This window comes from Agrilus planipennis, unplaced genomic scaffold (genome assembly GCF_000699045.2).
Source record: "Agrilus planipennis isolate EAB-ADULT unplaced genomic scaffold, Apla_2.0 scaffold221, whole genome shotgun sequence".
Classification (NCBI taxonomy): domain Eukaryota; kingdom Metazoa; phylum Arthropoda; class Insecta; order Coleoptera; family Buprestidae; genus Agrilus; species Agrilus planipennis.
In genome coordinates this window covers 344,065-363,608 of record NW_020439479.1, presented here as the reverse complement: position 1 = coordinate 363,608, position 19,544 = coordinate 344,065, and the positions used below count along the sequence as shown (strand labels likewise).

Genomic DNA, 19,544 nt, shown 5'->3' with positions numbered 1-19,544 from the left:
ATAGATAAGATCATAGATAATATTAAGGCATACTGTGAAGCCGAGGATGTAGATAGAATCCCGTGATTCGAGGATATTAAAACAAATAATAGTTTCATGATTGCTTGTAGTTAAAGCTTAAGGATGTTTTTTAAATATATTTTCAATTAATAAAGCACAAATAATTATAACAATAAATCTGTAAGTAAATTAATATTGATGGTACAAAATTAATCAACGGGGTTTTGAACTACTATAAGAATTAGTTCTTTATCGGGAGCAATCATTACTTCATGCGTTTTTGATCTAAGTCTTATCAGTTTTAATTCGTCACTTTTATCCAATTCTCGTACGGTGTTTCGAGCTCTCAATGATAAAGCACATACTAATCCTGCGTAATGTACTGAAGTTGTGTTATCAATTGTAGTTCGTACAGGTATTCCTACAAATTTCTCTATAAATTTTATTATGTTGAATTAAGAAGAAAGGTAAATACCTTCAGAATTTACGATAATATAACCCACCACTCCTTCGTAGTTCTGAATTCGTTTTAAAATATCTTCCACTTCAGCTAAAGACTACAAGTACATAATTGATGTGGATAACCAAACAAAAGTAATTATGAACTTACCATTGCTTGTTAGTGTAAAAAGAACTCGGAAATTCTAAAATTGACTCTTTCAAACAAGTGACTTTGGTTAGAAAAAAAATTCAAAGGCTACTAAAAATAAAGGAGCAAAATACCTTGCAGTGTTGTTGAGACACAACAGTAAGAAACCTTTGTATATCTATTATCTATGGAAAGAAATTCAAACAGTAATTATAACCTCATATCCTTAACCTCAATTAATTGAGAGAGATGTATGATTTATTGGGCATTTCAGCTTTATTTAACCTATAAAAATGAGTAGAAAAGAGTTACTTTCAAAAATTGGCTTACGTGCCGATGGAAGAAGAGCCCAAGAGCTGAGAAGAATTCGCTGTAAACTTGGAGTCTTCACAGAACCCGATGGAAGTGCGTATATTGAACAGGGTCTAACTAAAGTATTAGCTGCCGTTTATGGACCACATCAGGTATATTCGATTTAAATTGCCCAGAGTAACAAGGTAATTCATTTAATTTAAGGTACGAGGTGGTCGATCTAAAGCACAATATGATGCTGCAATTGTAAATTGTCAGTTTAGTATGGCAGTATTTTCAACTGGTGAGCGTAAAAGAAGACCTCGAGGTGACAGAAAATCTACAGAAATGTCGATTCATTTAAAGCAAGCCCTAATGGCTACAATTAAAACAGAATTATATCCTTGGTCACAGATTGATGTTTATGTTGAAGTACTTCATGCTGATGGAGGTATTGTTTTATAACTTAGTAAGTTGTTTTTTTTTTTTTAAGTAGGTTTCTTTTAGGTGTTTATGCAGCTTGTGTTAATGCTTCAACATTGGCTCTCATAGATGCAGGTATTCCATTGAAAGAATATGTTTGTGCATGTACTGCTAGTTTAGCAAATAATGACATTCCTATGGTAGACATTTCCTATCAAGAGGAAGTTCTAGGGGGGCCCACATTAACGGTCGCCGCTTTACCAATGTCTGAAAAAATCGTTTTAATGGAAATGACGCAACGATTTCATCTTGATCACTTACCAAAAGTGTTGAAGGAAGCTTTGAGAGGTTGCAAAGATATAAAGGTAATATTAGATGAGGCAGTAAGGAATCATTTAGTTAACGTAGGCAGCTCAAGTGGTTGGGTTAAAAACAAATAATAGATAAATAAATAAAAGTGTATTTAGATTGAGTGTATAAAATAAATGATAAAATATCTTCTACCACAATAACAAAATTTGAGGCACCTTTATTTGGACATAAAGTGTTTAATTAGGTGTTGCATCTGGATGTCTCTCCAAAATCATACCAACGCCCTGTTAAATTAATAAGCTATTTAGTTAAACTCTATCACTATTTGGCTTTAATAATTAATTTACCTGACCACCTGCAGCGCAAGCAGTTATTAATGCGAATTTTCCATCTTCTCTTACCATCCTGTTGGCTGCATGCATGCAAAGTCTGACACCAGTCGCAGCAAATGGATGACCAATGGACAAAGATCCTCCCCATGCATTAATTTTTTTCAATTCTGGTGCTCCAACTTTGCTGTTTCTATTTAAATAATTCTTTGCAAACCAATCACTATCCATTGCTTTCATGTTGGCTACCATTTGTCCCTAAAGGTTAATTAAAAATTACTTTAATTATAAAAATATGATTTTACAAAAAAATTGTATTTCTGGTACATAGTCTGAAGTACAAAAATGTATTTAAAATCCAAATTAAATTGAAACAGAAACCTGATCGTAAAAAAGATTAATACAAACGCGCCGATTTTCTCCAGAATTTTAATGTATTACTGTTTGCATAAATCGAATTATTAGCGTAAGTTTTAGAGTATACAGCTTTTTTTTGTATAAACTTAACATTACTTTACATCTTTTCTTAGCTTAGTTAAAATTGAAAAAAAATTTAATACTTGAGCATTTGAAAAGTAATTAACGAAATAGTACATGCAGATGTACAAATATAATTTTAAATCATGGATCTTTTTTCATGTGAATTATTCACTTGTCATTCATATAAAATTATAAAATGAAATGAAAACTTACGGCAAACGCCTCGTGGATTTCCCAGACGTCAATATCTTTTACATTGAGTCCAGCTTTTTGCAAAACCAAAGGAGTTGCATATGTAGGCCCTAAAAGCAGTTGATCCACTGGGTCTTGAGAAACATAAATGAAGTCTCTTAAATAAGCCTTGGGTTTCAATCCAAGTGCTTTTGCTTTGGCTTCGGGCATTATTATTGCAGCAGAAGCCCCATCACTCTAAAAATCCATTTTAAATGAAAGTTATTTGTTTGAAAGATGCTTGCTAAAATCTAAACATACCAAAAACGACGAATTGGCAGCAGTAACTGTACCATGTGGCTTAATAAATGCTGGCTTCAGTTTAGCCAATTTTTCTGGAGATGACACACGAATGCCATTATCTTTCTCAATAGTTTCAACTTTGCCGGGAATATTAACAGGAATTAAATCAGTCATAAATCCCTTTTCATATGCTTCTTGTGCTAAAGTATGAGAACGAAGTGCATAATCATCTTGTTCCTTGCGGGTTGCATTAAAACTTGCAGCTAACCTATCCGCAGAATGACCCATTGTCTCACCAGAAGAAAATTCTGCAACTGCTGGAAGCTACAATTATTTAACAAATAGAGAATCTGTAACAATATTTATTTTTTTTTAAATCTACCTCTGGAATAAAGAAATTGGGACGCAAAGTAGCTAAAAGCTGCAGTTTTTGCAGTGGTGTTTTTGCCTTGTTGGCTCTTAAAAGCAGGCTCCTCATTTTACGGTTTAGTCTTATTGGCACATCTGACATAAATTCAACACCTCCAGCCAAAATAACTTCATAAACTCCAGCAGCAATCAAGCCAATACCTATGGGCAATTTAAGTACATTAGAAATGTTCCTTTACATAAATAAATTATGATTTAAGAATACCTGTTGTTATGGCTTGGTTGGAGGAGATACATGCCATTGTAACTGTATGGGCAGGAATTTTATCACTATAACCTGCAGTTAGAGCAGCATCTCTTCCAATATTTGAAGTTCTAACTTCCTGAATTACAGTTCCATAAATTATATATTCAATAATATCTTTTGGAAGACCTGTTTTCCTTGCAATACCCCTAATGAAATAAATAATATATTTATTCAACAGATGAATATTAATGGAGTAGGATTCTTATTACTTACATCATAGCAAGTCTAGCAAGATCATGGGGCATCAATTTAGAATAATCAGTTCCAGACATCAAAAAAGGTGTTCGAATACCGTCAACTAAAACTACATTTTTGCCAGTTTTATCTGTTACATTTTTCTTGGCCTTTTTTTGAGGGGTGATTGAAAAGTCTCGGACAGAACCTACTGCAATTTAAGAAAAATTTAATGAATAAAACAATTGAATACACAAATCATACGTTAGGTTAGGTGTTTACTTACAGAAATACTGCTGGGTTGCACCTAAAGCAGATGGAGTTTTCACAAAATTCCTTATTAAAGAGAACGACATTTTTACTTATTAAATTACTTTTTTGGAACTTAAAAAGCAACACTCTTAATATAAATTGATCCCTATGGACTTTGACCACCGAACCCGGTGTTCTGTAGTACCAAAAATGTTGTTTTAATACTTTAACATAAAGTATACAGTTATAAGCTATTTTGGCTAATTTTCATCGAACTCACTGAATACTTTAATATTTGAGTATTTAAAAGCGTTTCTTTTATGTATAACAGAAAAAATTAGATAATGATGCTTCTAAACATTTTAGGTATCACTGTTTTAATTGTAATGAAAACTTTCTAATTGTTTTCGCGAATTATTTAACTATAAGTAAAAGTGATAATTAATATAATTATTTATTTGAATTTGCGATTACTGTTATTACTGATTACGTTGAAGGATCAAAGGTAATTCGCAGGAGGCAGTTACAATAAGATCTTATTTTAAACGGTTCAGAAATATAGTTTGAACTTTGTGCCTTCTAAATTTATTTATTTATTGTCCAAAGATTTTCGGCATGTTAAAATTCCGTTATTAAAATTTTAAAATAACAACAATAGTATCCATTATTTCAACGTTTCGTTATTTTTTTCGTTACTTGTGTGTACTTACCTATTAAGGTATAGTAAAATAACATTTAAGAACAAATTAAATTAAGTAAATGAAAGCAAGTACAGATCTAGCAATATTTTATTGTTTATTTAAAAATGCAACACAATTGTGCATAAAATGTCGTTATAAAAATTCCTGTAAATAAAAAATTATTAAGACAATGATACATAAAAATGCAACCACATATATCCGAATAATCATTTCTATTTAATTAATCATTATTCAATTCTTGGAAGGTTTATGCCAGTTATTAAAGAATAGTTGCTTTATTATTAAAGTTATTTAAAGATATTTTCATTAATATGAGAGTTATTAGAAACTTAATTATGCATATTTTATAGCTTAATTTCAAAAGATAGTAACGGTAACTTATTTTTTTTAAGAAGTCTCATTAAAGTTTATTAAAGTTACTGGTAAATTAAGTAGTACATATTGAACAGTAATTAGAAAACGTTTATTTAAAAAAAGATTTGATTTTTAACGATGTAAAGGAACACATTAAACGTTTTAGAATCTTCTTGCATTATTTAAAATATTAAGAATATTTTTCTCTGCTTCTCCAAATGAATTGCTTTGCTTCAATGAATCAGTACCTATAGGAATCAAAATAAATTATAGATTAAAACGAACAAATTGGAGAATAACAATAACAGTGTTCCCTGTGTATTTTTAGGGAATCAGTATCATTTCCTAACTTGGTAATCTTGTTCTAACATTTGAGTTTCAAACTTGTTGATCGACCCTTTAACAAAATTGTTGTGATCATTATTTAATTAGGGGACAGGTTGTTTAATTTATTTCAGATGTTACATAAATAGCATAAAAGGTTTTTAATCATTTTTCTCCTTTTGCCAAGTGCTTCTATTTATTACACTTTGTACTTTCCAACAATTAGCTCTCAAAAAAATACTCTTGCGTAGATAATTACATGAAATTCAAAAATATTTTTTGAAATTTTTACATAGGACATAAGTCTTGCAAAGTTGAGGTATTTTATAATTAGCAGGGTGCATAAATTATAAATACGTCTGTGAGATTCTTGTAAATCAGTGGAATATGAGTGGTATCACTTTTTTTTTAAACACAAATTAGTGATTGTAAATGCTACATCATACATATAACTTAAAAAATAAGAATAATATTGATTATTAATTATGTTGTTTTCAGATATGCCATTAAATCTGTCAAAACATGCAAGTTGAACCATTTTTTGTGCCTTCCATATCGTATTACAGTAAATGAGACACATATTTTTGTATATTGTTTATAGAATTAATAGTATCTCGCTCCTCTTCGTTATGTTAGGTATGCAATTTCAGAAAAAGAATTCGATTTCGTCGATTAATGGGCGTGGTATAAAGGTCCGCTATTGGTGTTTCGATGTGATAAAAATAATCAGACAATGTATGGCATGTACCTTTAATGTGTGGCAGGGTGATTTTGATATCGTTACAGTAGATATTATATTTTCACTACTTATTCGACTGCATTTATGAATGTACTGCGGTAAATTAATTCCGAATTTTCTCATTTTTTTTTTCTTTTAATTGTTAACTACGATATATTTAAAGAATGGGGTGTTAGTTTAAATATGTAATTGTATGACATTTACTTACATTTTAAAACAATGAAAAAGTGTAACACGCGTTTAATTTATTATAAAGTGAACTAAATTGGGACCTTTAATTAAATCAATTTTTTCTATTTATCGGTCATTTGACGTGTATTAATAATCAACATCCCATAATATTTTTAAAGAATCGGATGTTTTACGATTGGTAGTTTTATGTTTCTGATTTTACAGAAATGACATTTACACACCGTCTTTGTTGCATATTATATATAAATATTTAAAAAAAATAATTTGTAGTTTCTTATCATATTTTTTAACTATTTGTCACGTAGAAGTCTGTAAATATCTTCTGTATATTGTGTATAAGCTTTTTATTTTGATAGGCCCAGCTATTTAAAATTCGTACTGTAACTTACAAATAACAATTCATTATCCGAAGATTTAAAATAATAAACTGTTTTACAATTGATATGTTCTTCTTCATAAGATCTTTGCTTTACATGCAATATACATATATATGCATCAAAACAAAGCATAGTAAAAAAATTTATTCAGATTAATAAATTAGTCGAATAGAAAAATAATTGATTAAATTAAACAAATCCTTGATTGAAAATATCAAAATCGTAGGTATCTAACATATTNGTTTTAGTGATTTTGTTTATTTATTAGATGTTTTGAACAAAGTTGAGTGCTTTTATTTATCATATTTTATTTTACTACGTATTGTATAGAAAACGCAGAATTTTTATTTTAAACGGTTTAGTTTATTTGTCGCTAGATGTGAAATAATAAAGGTTAAGGTATTATTGCTAAAAATCCTAAACACACATAATGCTAAAGTCTCTCTTACCATATTCAGGCTCTCTTGTATAATATTCTGATTCATACTCAGCCTGTCCATATGAATATGTTGAATATGATTTGGCATGGGTTGCGATCGCGGGGTAAGACACGTAGGCCGGTTCGACAGGCTCGTAGGGTTCTTCAACCCCTCCGTAACTTTCTTCCATGGCAACTCGAGCTCTATCTAAGATAGACATTATTTTAGTTTTAGCTGGCATGACTGTTCTACTGCTTATAGTGGGTCGGGAAACACTTCTCATTATTGGAGGCCCCCGTGGTGCTGCTATAAAATATCCATAAATTAGGCTTTTGAAAAAATATTGAAATTCACCACAGTACATTAGTGAAAAAAATTTTTTTTAATGTTAAGAAGATAAAATTTTACATTTGTTTCAATATTTAATTTTCTTTTCAGCTACATTGATTGAGTGATGACAACATGAAAGGAGAGAATGCCAGAAAAATTCTTAAACAAAATGTAAGTAATTCTTTTTTGAAATTTTAATGGATGGTAGATTTACCTCGTGATAAAGCAGGTCGTTTAGGGGGCAGGGGGCTCTCCTTAGTTGGGTCATCTATGTCTTTCATGCGCTCATGAGGTATCATACCTAGGAAAAATTGCTTATTGTAAACTAAACATTTTTCATTAAAAATAAAATACAAATGAATTTAAATGTTTTACCTCTGGGTACTGTAGATCTTTTGGTCGGAAAGGGACATTCAGCATTGGGATCAGTGGCAGTCATAATTTCTAACTCTCTTAGCTGTTCTTGTCTGATATTATCATTGCTATCAGGAATTAAATATTTACGTACTTCTGCAAGTGCAAAAGCAATTCGAGCGTGGGCTTCAGCAGGTGGTCCTAGAGCAGATATTTCAACATGGAGTTCGTCATTCAAATGGGCATACTTTGGTTCAAGTGATTGTCTTAATTCCTCTTCTTTCTGACGATCTCTCATAGAGCCACGACCCAAAATGGCCATTTTACACATGGTTTCTTCTTGTAAACGTTTCATTGAGTTTCCTTTAGGTCCCAAAAGTTTTCCAACAAAGTTGAACTAAAGTTTTTTCTAAATAATTCAAGTGTACACAGAAAATTGTTCAATGACATACCCTTGGGTGTTCCCTAATGGGAACAAGAACTTTAACTGTAACTTTAATTGGCTTTTCTCTATAAATGTCCACATATCTTACATCTCTTGCAGGAATTCTTCCCAATGTCTGAACTTTCGTAATCTCTGTGGAAAATGATTAAAGGTTCAATTAGATCTTTCAAAATGAAAAAAAGTAATTGGTATATACCTTCATCAATTAGCCTCGAAGCATTACGGTGTTTACCCTGATCAAGGGATAGTTTTTCAGCAAGGAGATCGCGTACATATTCGGCGGCTTTTTGACTAGCTGGATTAGCTTCATTAGGATTATCATGTTCTATGCTTCTCCTGTGATCGTTGCCATCGTCTTCTTCATTCTCGTTATTTTTGTCACGTTTGAAATCACTTGAATAACAGTCGTAATTTCTTTCACTAGATTCGTATCTTTCTGCCATTTCCAAAAAGAAACGAACTTTGGTCAATTTCAATACTTTTGTTAACAAATTATTGTTTATTGTTGCCGGACTAGTTATTAAAAAATTAAATTAGGTTACAAACACCAATAAATTCGCGTTGCGTACAAATATGCGCAAAATAACAAAGATGTAATCAGAATACAACGAACAGGGTCACCAACAATAATTTGAATTTTTGATTCTGGAAGAGAAAAAATGATTAATTTCATTCGAAATATATTTCATTAAGTGTTTGTTTGGAGTATTTTTTTGAAATTATGGTATTGTGGGACGTTGTTCAAAGGTTTTAAGGAATTAATATTTTTATTCTAATTTGCAGCATTTTTTATGTTGGTGTATTGGTAATAGGTAAAGTTTATTTTCGTATTATACAGAGTTTCAATTTATGCTATTATACGTGAGAGGGCAGCATGGGGGTCTTTGGGTGCATAATTTCATATTTATAAAAAGTAATACGTTTTATATATGTTTGGTTTGGTCAAGTATTTAAGTATTAAAGATTAGCCAAATAACATTGGAAAAGGTAATTATATTTTTTTTAGTTATTAGTTTAATTTACATTTTTGAGTGTAAATCGGTAAGTGCTATTTTAATGATTGTTTTTGGTACAGGTAATCGCTTTAACTTAAAAATTGTAAAATCATAGTTACAAAATGGCAGGTATAGGTACTTTGCTGAAATTTATTTCTTTAACTTGGCATATATCAACAGTCACATATATATCAACGAACGGTTTAATAAATATGCAAGGGAATAGGTACCAATACATTTCTGAAAAGCAAGATACAAAATGGCACCTTAGTCCGAAGTAAATTAGGTGTCTCGTACTACCTCTGTAGTCTGCATCAGGTGAAAAATATTCGTTTCAGTAAATCGCTCGTGTACAAAATGCAGGCACATGCGAAATAGTTATTTATTTCCTAACTGGGAGAAGTTCATCTTTGGTTTCGTGTTTAGTTGGATATAATTCTAGGTGAATTTATGTCCCTAACGTTCAAAGTTTTAGCATTTTATCCTATCTGTTAAGCACAAGTATAGGTAGAAATAAATGTAGGTATTAAGAGTGAAATAGCTTTTTTATCATCTTTTAATGTGCTGTAGTTTACAGAAATTAATAACGAAATTAATATTTTTCAAAAAGAAATAATTCAATATGTGGGTTGGGTTAGGGTAGGTTACCTATACTGATAATATACGTACGTATTTTATTTTTTTTTGTTGTTTTAAAGCAGTCTATACGCCTATACAATAATTGATAGTTAATTTGGTAAATGTCTAGATGATGGCTCCCACCCCCTTCGGGGGTGAGGGTGGGTGGGATCGAAAAAGGATGTCTCCCCCACCACTGTACCATAAAATATTCGTGGCGGTGTCACTCCCATAAAAAGTTATGGGGGTTAAATGGGGGTGGGGGTAGGGGGGATTGAAAGAGGGTAGGGAGGATCGAAAGAGGGTGGTCACCTGAGTAAAACCCCATAAAAAATTTGCGGCGGTCTCACCCCCATAAAAAGTTATGGGGATTGAAAGTTAATTATTTTGACAATTTTCATACACTATAATTCAAATAAAATTCAATAAAAAAAATATTTTCAAGTGGGTGGAGGTGGGGGATCGAAAGAGGGTAGTCACTTGAACAAAACCCGATAACCTAACCTAACTTACCCTATTGATAAAGATATTTAAATAATGTTTTATATAACTTTCTCAATATTTTTATGTATTTTTCATTAGTTTTACCTTTGAATATTGTTTAAGAATGACTATATAAATATTTACATGCCTATAAATGTATAAAAATTGGCATATTTATTAACTTTGAACCCCTATAACTTTTTATGGGGGGTGAGACCGGCACGAACTATTTATGGTACAATGGTGGGGGTAACCTCCTCTTTCGATCCCCCCTATCCCTACCCCCGAAGGTGGAGGGGGCCATCATCTAGACCTTTACCGTTAATTTTTATTTTTTATGTATGTAGGCATTTTATTTAACTCTTTAAATTCGAGATAATCAGTCATTAATCGCTTAAGGAGCTAAAATGTCCATAAATTTGGTTGCGGTAATAAGGATCGTTTTTGGGTCACATTTAGCTCGAAAAAACCGGGCAAATGCAAGTCGGACTTTTTTAGTATCTAATAAATTTTCACAGTATTGGTATTTAACGGCATGTTCTGATAATCTGTGTAATTAATTTTGTTATTGCATAAGCATTTTGTGCATTATTATTACAAAATATTTTATTTTAAGTGTACACTTTTATCTAGTTGCTGACTTTAGTATTCAAAGCTAGACCTGGTTATATTAATTTTAAGTACCCAATTTAGAAAACAAAAACGTGGTTATTTTCTTACAAATCAGAACGTTTTTGTAAGTATTAATTGGCAAGGGATATAGTCTATTTATTTATTTATTTTCTAGCATATTGTCAGATGAAATAGTGAAATACCTCAAAATTGCGGGAATGCTGTCGCTAGTGTTATAATTTTTTTTTTTAATTTTCTTTCCCCAGCGGCTTTCAATAATCCGTAATTAACACAGTAAAGTGTTTACTGGAGTGTTTAAATTCGCTCTAGTGCATTGAACGAATCAATATATTCATTAGAGTGAAAGCTCATTCCAATTTTGTTCAGACTGATGCTTTTAACAAAAAGCAAAAGGAATTGGAAAGCCCAATTTTTTAACGGCTTTTTTTTTTTAATTTAAAACGATGTGCCCACAGTTATTTTAAATATTGACGGCGTTAGTTTTTTAGAACTAGTTTTAATGGAGGATTATTTCTGTTTAAAAAAAATATCAATAAAAATCCCACGGATATTTAAGAACGATCAGAGCGATCAGAAGTTTTATATTATAATTATTTTAAAAAATACGGGGTGATCTAAAAGTTCGTCTAAGTGCAATAGCTTGCTTATTATAGGAGTTTATTATTCCTGATTATTTTCGGAAACTTCCCGTAAGTCAAAGGTGCCGTTGGTATCGATCGCCGACGGCATTAGTCCATAACAAAAAGTTGTATTAGGGACTGCATAGTAGCTATAGACTAAAATGATAGGTATCTGATTGTGCAGAATACTAGGAAATAAAATAAAAATTCTGTGGAACTGAACTAGATAAAGGATAAAAACCCATAATTTCCCATAAAACCTTTAAAATCCTAAAATGCGTTTCGATACCAAGGAGTATCTTTCTAATTGGGATTAGCATCTTGTATATGCTATATGACTTGGAGAAAACTATAATTCTTTTGTAACCGTGATTAATTTTCCCGTAGAATCGTTAATTAAAAAAACAAGATCGATAGATTTCTGTCTCGTATTAACAGGTGGTACGTTATTTAATCAAAGAGTCAGACGCGTTTCGAAAGACCATTTCATTATAATTTAACGCCTGGTCCTGAAAGTATTTACAGTAAAACATTGTCTGAAGCTCTTGGGAAATTTCCTTCGAGCTGGCAAATCCCCCAGGTAATAAAAGAAGAGCTGGTATCGAAGCTTCTAGCAATTAGGAGCTTTAATTAAGTCTTTGTAGTTCAACCAAATGGTAGAAATTAGTTGACGGGGAAGTACAGGTGGATACGGTTCACGATAAACCCAGTCAAATCCAGGAAACTTTAGTTATGTCATTCGACAACGTTTTATTCGTTCAGTAGCAGTTGCTCTAGCGATTAATTCTAATCTTGGAACATGTCAACATTGTATTTCTGTTTAATCTGGAAATAAGTAATATAGCAACTTTATTGTTTTTCATTGAACATTAGAAAACGAGAAAAAATTAAGACAATAGAGGTATTTTGATGAAAATAACGATAAGCAGTATTTCACCGTCGTTAGGCGAATTAAGAGATTTTAATTAGAAATGCATAATAGAGACATGAGAGAAAATTCAATTAAAATTTGGGCATATATTGTTTATTAAGTTACAAAGATACCTGTAAATTTTTACATTCTAAGTCCTAACGTCAAGTTTTTCTTTTTATTGTATCTTATATTCTTATCTCTAAAAGAAAGGGGTTAAAAATCGACCCCTTCTTATTGTCAGTGACAGATTTGGACAATAAGGACGGGGTCGAATTTACATGAGAGCATTTGGAGCCTGTGCCTATGACCCCTACCAATTAGGGTCTCCCACAAAAGCATATTTCAACATGACATTGACGGTCTATGAGACCCACTCACGAGAATCCTTGACCATCCTTGCGTCAGAGTGGTGTCCATTCTATGTCCTAACGTCAAGTTTTTTTCTTTATTGTATCTTATATTCTTATCTCTAAAAGAATGTGGTTAAAAATCGACCCCTTCTCATTGTCAGTGATGTATTTAGACAATAAGGACAGCGTCGAATTTACATGAGGGCTTTAGCCCTTACCAATTAGGGTTCCCCACAAAGTTATATTTCAACATAAAATTTCTACTATTACTGCGACGCCCTATGCGACCAAGTTACGAGAACCCTTGTATCCTCTTATAGTCTTATCTCACTTTATACTCTATCCTCTTATTATCCTCATATTAATTCTCCACTTATTTATCCTAAATTAATAATATTCCATATTCATCCAAGGCTTTGTAAGGCAGAACAAAAAATCGTTACAACACATCTATTTCCTGTGAAAATAGCCTAGAAAATATCTGAAACCGTTTCTTATATGAAACCATTTAGGTACATATAGGTACTATTTTGTATGAAATTTCTAAAAAAAGTTTTAGCGGAAGTAAGATAGGTAAGAACTTTTTAATTTTTATTATCTATGAGGAGAAGGGGAAATCTTCATAGAACATAGCAGTATATACATACGACTGGGTAGTGTTAGATTTCTCGAAGGAGGACCTACCAGCTAAAACCCTTCTACCTCAGGCCGTTTTAGGGCGAATTAAGGTCCTTTTCATGCTGACTGGTTCTTTACCGATTTAGTCTTATTGTAATTGATTTGAGAATTTTTCGTGAATTGCTTTTGATTTCGATTTTTCTATTTTAATTTATAGGTACGGAATTAAAAATAAGAAAAATTAATGTTTAACGAAAATGTTTAAAGTTACGTGTAGGGTTTATTAAGAAGGTTATATTTTATTTCTGACCAGTGAGTTTTCATCTATGTTGGGGTGTGATACCTTATTTGTTTTCAAACAATTTTTCTCCTTAATTAATTTATTCTCCTTTTATTTTCAGGGTTTATGCTTCACGATTTCTTAAGATCCACATATACATACCTATAGTGAATGCTTCTTTTGGTAAGTTGTACGCTATGTTTTATTTCTAGGTTGTTTTTGCAATAAATTGTATTGGCTGTATGTATGATCCTATATATTTGCTCTTTTTTAAATTCTATCAAAAGAAGGCTTTCGAATTTATGAATTAATCATTTCAGTAAATGTATGATTTGATTTTAATTATAGTGTAGGAAGACCTACCAACTAAAACTTCTCTACCTCAGATCTATTAGGAACAATTCAGGTCTTTTAGTCAACTTTTGTTGTTTTAAGTATGTGTACCAATTTTTTGCTCTATACGAACTTTTTCTAACTAAATGTCTATTTTAATTAGACTAATACACTGCTAAATTTCGACGGAAGAAAATTAAAATTTAAATTGTTGTGCTTGATCTAATATTAAAAGCGGATTTGTATAATTTAGCATAACATAGTTAAAAATTTATTTAGCAATTTCATGTTAGCTGATGGGTAACGATAATTTATTTACCCAAACAAGCCGCTTCACCACCCTTCTTCGTGATCTTGGATTCGACTCTTGACTTATTCATAATGAAATCAGTGCTACACATAGTAAATGTATTCAAGAAAGTAAAACAAAAATACTAGTATATAAGGAATGAAACAATAGGGAAAGAGCGAATATAAAAATTGGAGACGAAAAATTAGCAGAAGTGACCGATTTTAGGCATCTAGGAAGTCAAATAAGTCAGGACGGAGGGAGTGGTAGGGATATAAAGTAAAGGATAGCGCAGGGTCGAGTCGCCTTCAATAAAAAGAAGTTACTTCTTTGTTCGCGAACGGTCAATTTAGAAATTCGAAAAAGGTTTTTAAAGGTGTAAGTTTGGAGCGCGGCGCTGTGCGACGGGTGCGAAACATAGAAGGTGGGCGCGGCGGAAAAGAAAAGGTTAGAAGCGTTCGAAATGCGGTGTTACAGGCGAATGATGATGATACCGTGGATAGAGAAGGTTAGAAATGAAGAGGCATTAGAAAGAATAGGAGAACAAAGGACTCAATGAAATCAATAATAAATAGGCGAGATAGGTTGGTAGGACACCTTCTCAGGCATGAAGATCTAGTTAGAGACATATTAGAGGCAGAAACGGGAGTTAGGAGGGGTAGAGGTAGATCTAGATTAGATTACTATTCGCAAATAGTTAAAGATGTGGAATGGTCTAGTTTTAGGGAAATGCAAAGATTAACTCAGGATAGGAAAGAGTGGAGGTGCATGTCCAACCAGTCTTAGGAGTGACGACCTTATGATGACGATTATGTTAGTCAAAAAATACAATTGGTGAATTCGCAACATTTTTCATAATTTTATTAATGAATAGTGGAACTTTATTTTACTCATTGTTATGAGTAAACCAGAAACCAGCGGAAGGGGAATTGTAATTTTGCAATAAACCAAAAACTTGCTTATATATCTATTAGTAAGTGAAACGGTTGCTAATTACAGGAAGGCCTATTAATAATTACAAAGGTAATTAAATGCAACTTCTCTCCTTAGTTTACTATGCCTAACACGTTTTCGCTAAAAGCTCTAAGTACGTACGACGTTGGTTTGTGTTGGCAGTGGGCTCGTGCTTCAAAGCACACTTTAACCTACTTCAACGGTCAGACGCAGCAACTGAGAGAACTCACCCTCGTCAAAATTTCCGATCACAAATGTAGCGCCCTTTGTGATCGGTCAATCCCGATTACGTACCGTTGAAAACTTTCTTTGTTAAATATTCTTTTAACAACTTAAGAAAAGCTTCTTCCGTGAAGAAGAAAAAAAAAGAGAGAAGTATCCATTCCCAGGGGATAACAGATAAAAAGTTCTTTAAATGCCGCGTGAATGCACGGGCTAACGTTAGAGTACGGGAGGTAAAGTAAAAAGTTATGATTTTTTTATACTTACGAGCTGTAAAAAATTATCGAGAGATTTACTACTTTGGAAGGAGAANCAATTTATCCTGTTACATACTGTCATAGTCCTTGCTACGTATACACGAAATAAATGGTAGTTTTATTATTTATATTTATTCGAAACACATTTGTTAGCATACACATTTATTAAATGAATTCAAGGGCTTTCTATCTACGTTACATTAAATTGTTTCTTTTTATTAACGGTTTACAAATACTCAGTTAAATTGTCACTTTTTAATTAGAAATAATAAATTAGTTGATGACCTGAACGATTTTATTTAAGTATAAAATTTAAGCGTTACTACTTTGTACCATGTCTTGAGTTGATTTAATGTGATGTATGATTTAACTGGGGATTAATAAACCGGGACGATGATAAATTTGCGCTTTTCATATTGAATCTGGCGAGTTTTACTTGTGTAATATACCACTTAAGACACGATAAGGGTTTAATTAAACATTTATTACTTTCTACAGCTGATGAAAATCGCAACTACAAATTTATTTTGAAAACGATTAAGTTATTAAATTCAGTTATTGCTAAGAATTATCTTAGTTATTTGTAGAACTTTTATGTAACCGATGAGCTTAGACTGGATTTGCAACTTTATGATTACAGAAATCATGATTATTTGGAGATTTATTTTAAAAATTATTCATAGCGCCAACAAAAAATACACATTGGTTTTGTAATGGTTCGCATTACCGATAAGAGCTTTTTAGATTACATTTCCCTCATTAATCGTAAAATACATTTTGTTTAGTTACTGTAAACTAAATTAAAAAAATAATTGACAACTCTCCCCTCCCTGGCGTAATTTGTTAAATAAATTAATGAATTTGTTGGATTTAAGCTAAGTTACAAAATCAGTCTGCAAATTAATCAGTTAATTATTTTATTTATATCTTCGACTTATTTTGCTGAACGTGTGTAGGGCGATGCTCGATATCGGGTCGAGGATTCGAGGGGGCGCGATGTGCCTCCGCTCGATTTATAATTTTTCCAACGATGACCCGAAGGTTCTGTTCAGAACGGTATGATTAATATGATAAATGTTTAAAATTATTTTCATGCATATCTACGTTTAATTAATGCAAAGCACGGGAGAAATATTTTGGATATTTCACAAAAATGAAATTGTGCCTTTTCTATTAAATTTTTTGCAGTTAAGAGACTGCTTAAAACGTTTATTTTAAATGAATTTACCTGAATGAAAGAAAAGACTGAGTGCAGGAGAAAAATTATGAGTATTAATTACCTTATTTAATTCATTAACATAGTTTTTATTATTCATATTTTATTTTTTAATTATCTCAGGTTTTAGTGATTTTGTTTATTTATTAGATGTTTTGAACAAAGTTGAGTGCTTTTATTTATCATATTTTATTTTACTACGTATTGTATAGAAAACGCAGAATTTTTATTTTAAACGGTTTAGTTTATTTGTCGCTAGATGTGAAATAATAAAGGTTAAGGTATTATTGCTAAAAATCCTAAACACACATAATGCTAAAGTCTCTCTTACCATATTCAGGCTCTCTTGTATAATATTCTGATTCATACTCAGCCTGTCCATATGAATATGTTGAATATGATTTGGCATGGGTTGCGATCGCGGGGTAAGACACGTAGGCCGGTTCGACAGGCTCGTAGGGTTCTTCAACCCCTCCGTAACTTTCTTCCATGGCAACTCGAGCTCTATCTAAGATAGACATTATTTTAGTTTTAGCTGGCATGACTGTTCTACTGCTTATAGTGGGTCGGGAAACACTTCTCATTATTGGAGGCCCCCGTGGTGCTGCTATAAAATATCCATAAATTAGGCTTTTGAAAAAATATTGAAATTCACCACAGTACATTAGTGAAAAAAATTTTTTTTAATGTTAAGAAGATAAAATTTTACATTTGTTTCAATATTTAATTTTCTTTTCAGCTACATTGATTGAGTGATGACAACATGAAAGGAGAGAATGCCAGAAAAATTCTTAAACAAAATGTAAGTAATTCTTTTTTGAAATTTTAATGGATGGTAGATTTACCTCGTGATAAAGCAGGTCGTTTAGGGGGCAGGGGGCTCTCCTTAGTTGGGTCATCTATGTCTTTCATGCGCTCATGAGGTATCATACCTAGGAAAAATTGCTTATTGTAAACTAAACATTTTTCATTAAAAATAAAATACAAATGAATTTAAATGTTTTACCTCTGGGTACTGTAGATCTTTTGGTCGGAAAGGGACATTCAGCATTGGGATCAGTGGCAGTCATAATTTCTAACTCTCTTAGCTGTTCTTGTCTGATATTATCATTGCTATCAGGAATTAAATATTTACGTACTTCTGCAAGTGCAAAAGCAATTCGAGCGTGGGCTTCAGCAGGTGGTCCTAGAGCAGATATTTCAACATGGAGTTCGTCATTCAAATGGGCATACTTTGGTTCAAGTGATTGTCTTAATTCCTCTTCTTTCTGACGATCTCTCATAGAGCCACGACCCAAAATGGCCATTTTACACATGGTTTCTTCTTGTAAACGTTTCATTGAGTTTCCTTTAGGTCCCAAAAGTTTTCCAACAAAGTTGAACTAAAGTTTTTTCTAAATAATTCAAGTGTACACAGAAAATTGTTCAATGACATACCCTTGGGTGTTCCCTAATGGGAACAAGAACTTTAACTGTAACTTTAATTGGCTTTTCTCTATAAATGTCCACATATCTTACATCTCTTGCAGGAATTCTTCCCAATGTCTGAACTTTCGTAATCTCTGTGGAAAATGATTAAAGGTTCAATTAGATCTTTCAAAATGAAAAAAAGTAATTGGTATATACCTTCATCAATTAGCCTCGAAGCATTACGGTGTTTACCCTGATCAAGGGATAGTTTTTCAGCAAGGAGATCGCGTACATATTCGGCGGCTTTTTGACTAGCTGGATTAGCTTCATTAGGATTATCATGTTCTATGCTTCTCCTGTGATCGTTGCCATCGTCTTCTTCATTCTCGTTATTTTTGTCACGTTTGAAATCACTTGAATAACAGTCGTAATTTCTTTCACTAGATTCGTATCTTTCTGCCATTTCCAAAAAGAAACGAACTTTGGTCAATTTCAATACTTTTGTTAACAAATTATTGTTTATTGTTGCCGGACTAGTTATTAAAAAATTAAATTAGGTTACAAACACCAATAAATTCGCGTTGCGTACAAATATGCGCAAAATAACAAAGATGTAATCAGAATACAACGAACAGGGTCACCAACAATAATTTGAATTTTTGATTCTGGAAGAGAAAAAATGATTAATTTCATTCGAAATATATTTCATTAAGTGTTTGTTTGGAGTATTTTTTTGAAATTATGGTATTGTGGGACGTTGTTCAAAGGTTTTAAGGAATTAATATTTTTATTCTAATTTGCAGCATTTTTTATGTTGGTGTATTGGTAATAGGTAAAGTTTATTTTCGTATTATACAGAGTTTCAATTTATGCTATTATACGTGAGAGGGCAGCATGGGGGTCTTTGGGTGCATAATTTCATATTTATAAAAAGTAATACGTTTTATATATGTTTGGTTTGGTCAAGTATTTAAGTATTAAAGATTAGCCAAATAACATTGGAAAAGGTAATTATATTTTTTTTAGTTATTAGTTTAATTTACATTTTTGAGTGTAAATCGGTAAGTGCTATTTTAATGATTGTTTTTGGTACAGGTAATCGCTTTAACTTAAAAATT

General features: G+C 31.9%; 6 protein-coding genes across 12 annotated transcripts in view; 2 read left to right on the top strand and 4 right to left on the bottom strand.

The window, feature by feature from the left end:
* Positions 1-80: 80 nt before the first annotated feature.
* Positions 81-716, bottom strand: LOC108738757 (dynein light chain roadblock-type 2-like). Its single transcript, XM_025979156.1, has 3 exons — positions 611-716; positions 476-557; positions 81-421 (listed from the first exon to the last, which is right to left on the bottom strand). The coding sequence occupies exons 1-3, from the start codon at positions 611-613 to the stop codon at positions 210-212; spliced, it is 297 nt and encodes a 98-aa protein (XP_025834941.1). The 5' UTR covers positions 614-716; the 3' UTR covers positions 81-209.
* A 72-nt stretch (positions 717-788) lies between these two features.
* LOC108738755 (exosome complex component RRP41) lies at positions 789-1,806 on the top strand. The gene is made up of 3 exons (XM_018472324.2): positions 789-1,053; positions 1,106-1,331; positions 1,388-1,806. Exons 1-3 carry the CDS (start codon positions 883-885, stop codon positions 1,741-1,743), a joined length of 753 nt encoding a protein of 250 aa, XP_018327826.1. The 5' UTR covers positions 789-882; the 3' UTR covers positions 1,744-1,806.
* Positions 1,750-4,204, bottom strand: LOC108738753 (trifunctional enzyme subunit beta, mitochondrial). Its single transcript, XM_018472321.2, has 8 exons — positions 4,035-4,204; positions 3,788-3,959; positions 3,533-3,720; positions 3,281-3,468; positions 2,917-3,222; positions 2,638-2,853; positions 1,963-2,202; positions 1,750-1,899 (listed from the first exon to the last, which is right to left on the bottom strand). The coding sequence occupies exons 1-8, from the start codon at positions 4,102-4,104 to the stop codon at positions 1,852-1,854; spliced, it is 1,428 nt and encodes a 475-aa protein (XP_018327823.1). The 5' UTR covers positions 4,105-4,204; the 3' UTR covers positions 1,750-1,851.
* Positions 4,205-4,357: 153 nt separating this feature from the next.
* The window catches only part of LOC108738760, a 159,604-nt gene continuing 144,417 nt past the window's right edge, over positions 4,358-19,544 (top strand). For both annotated transcript variants that reach the window (XM_025979155.1, XM_025979154.1), the window contains exons 1-3: positions 4,358-4,718; positions 7,545-7,607; positions 13,867-13,928. In XM_025979155.1, the coding sequence (XP_025834940.1) occupies positions 7,582-7,607; positions 13,867-13,928 (88 nt within the window). In that variant the 5' untranslated portion in view covers positions 4,358-4,718; positions 7,545-7,581. The remainder of the gene's footprint in view (positions 4,719-7,544; positions 7,608-13,866; positions 13,929-19,544) is intronic.
* Positions 4,850-8,824, bottom strand: LOC108738754 (KH domain-containing, RNA-binding, signal transduction-associated protein 2). Of its 4 annotated transcripts, none has more exons than XM_025979150.1 (6): positions 8,432-8,824; positions 8,243-8,367; positions 7,812-8,187; positions 7,651-7,737; positions 7,137-7,409; positions 4,850-5,303 (listed from the first exon to the last, which is right to left on the bottom strand). In XM_025979150.1, the coding sequence occupies exons 1-6, from the start codon at positions 8,676-8,678 to the stop codon at positions 5,218-5,220; spliced, it is 1,194 nt and encodes a 397-aa protein (XP_025834935.1). In that variant the 5' UTR covers positions 8,679-8,824; the 3' UTR covers positions 4,850-5,217. The 4 variants fall into 4 exon arrangements, with proteins under 4 accessions (XP_025834935.1, XP_025834937.1, XP_025834934.1 ...); XM_025979152.1 differs by having other exon boundaries at positions 7,137-7,313; positions 8,432-8,823; XM_025979149.1 differs by having other exon boundaries at positions 4,853-5,303; positions 7,137-7,412; positions 8,432-8,821.
* Positions 15,946-19,034, bottom strand: LOC108738756 (KH domain-containing, RNA-binding, signal transduction-associated protein 2-like). Of its 3 annotated transcripts, none has more exons than XM_025979148.1 (6): positions 18,643-19,034; positions 18,454-18,578; positions 18,023-18,398; positions 17,862-17,948; positions 17,348-17,620; positions 15,946-16,844 (listed from the first exon to the last, which is right to left on the bottom strand). In XM_025979148.1, the coding sequence occupies exons 1-6, from the start codon at positions 18,887-18,889 to the stop codon at positions 16,735-16,737; spliced, it is 1,218 nt and encodes a 405-aa protein (XP_025834933.1). In that variant the 5' UTR covers positions 18,890-19,034; the 3' UTR covers positions 15,946-16,734. The 3 variants fall into 3 exon arrangements, with proteins under 3 accessions (XP_025834933.1, XP_018327827.2, XP_025834932.1); XM_018472325.2 differs by having other exon boundaries at positions 17,348-17,524; positions 18,643-19,033; XM_025979147.1 differs by having other exon boundaries at positions 17,348-17,623; positions 18,643-19,031.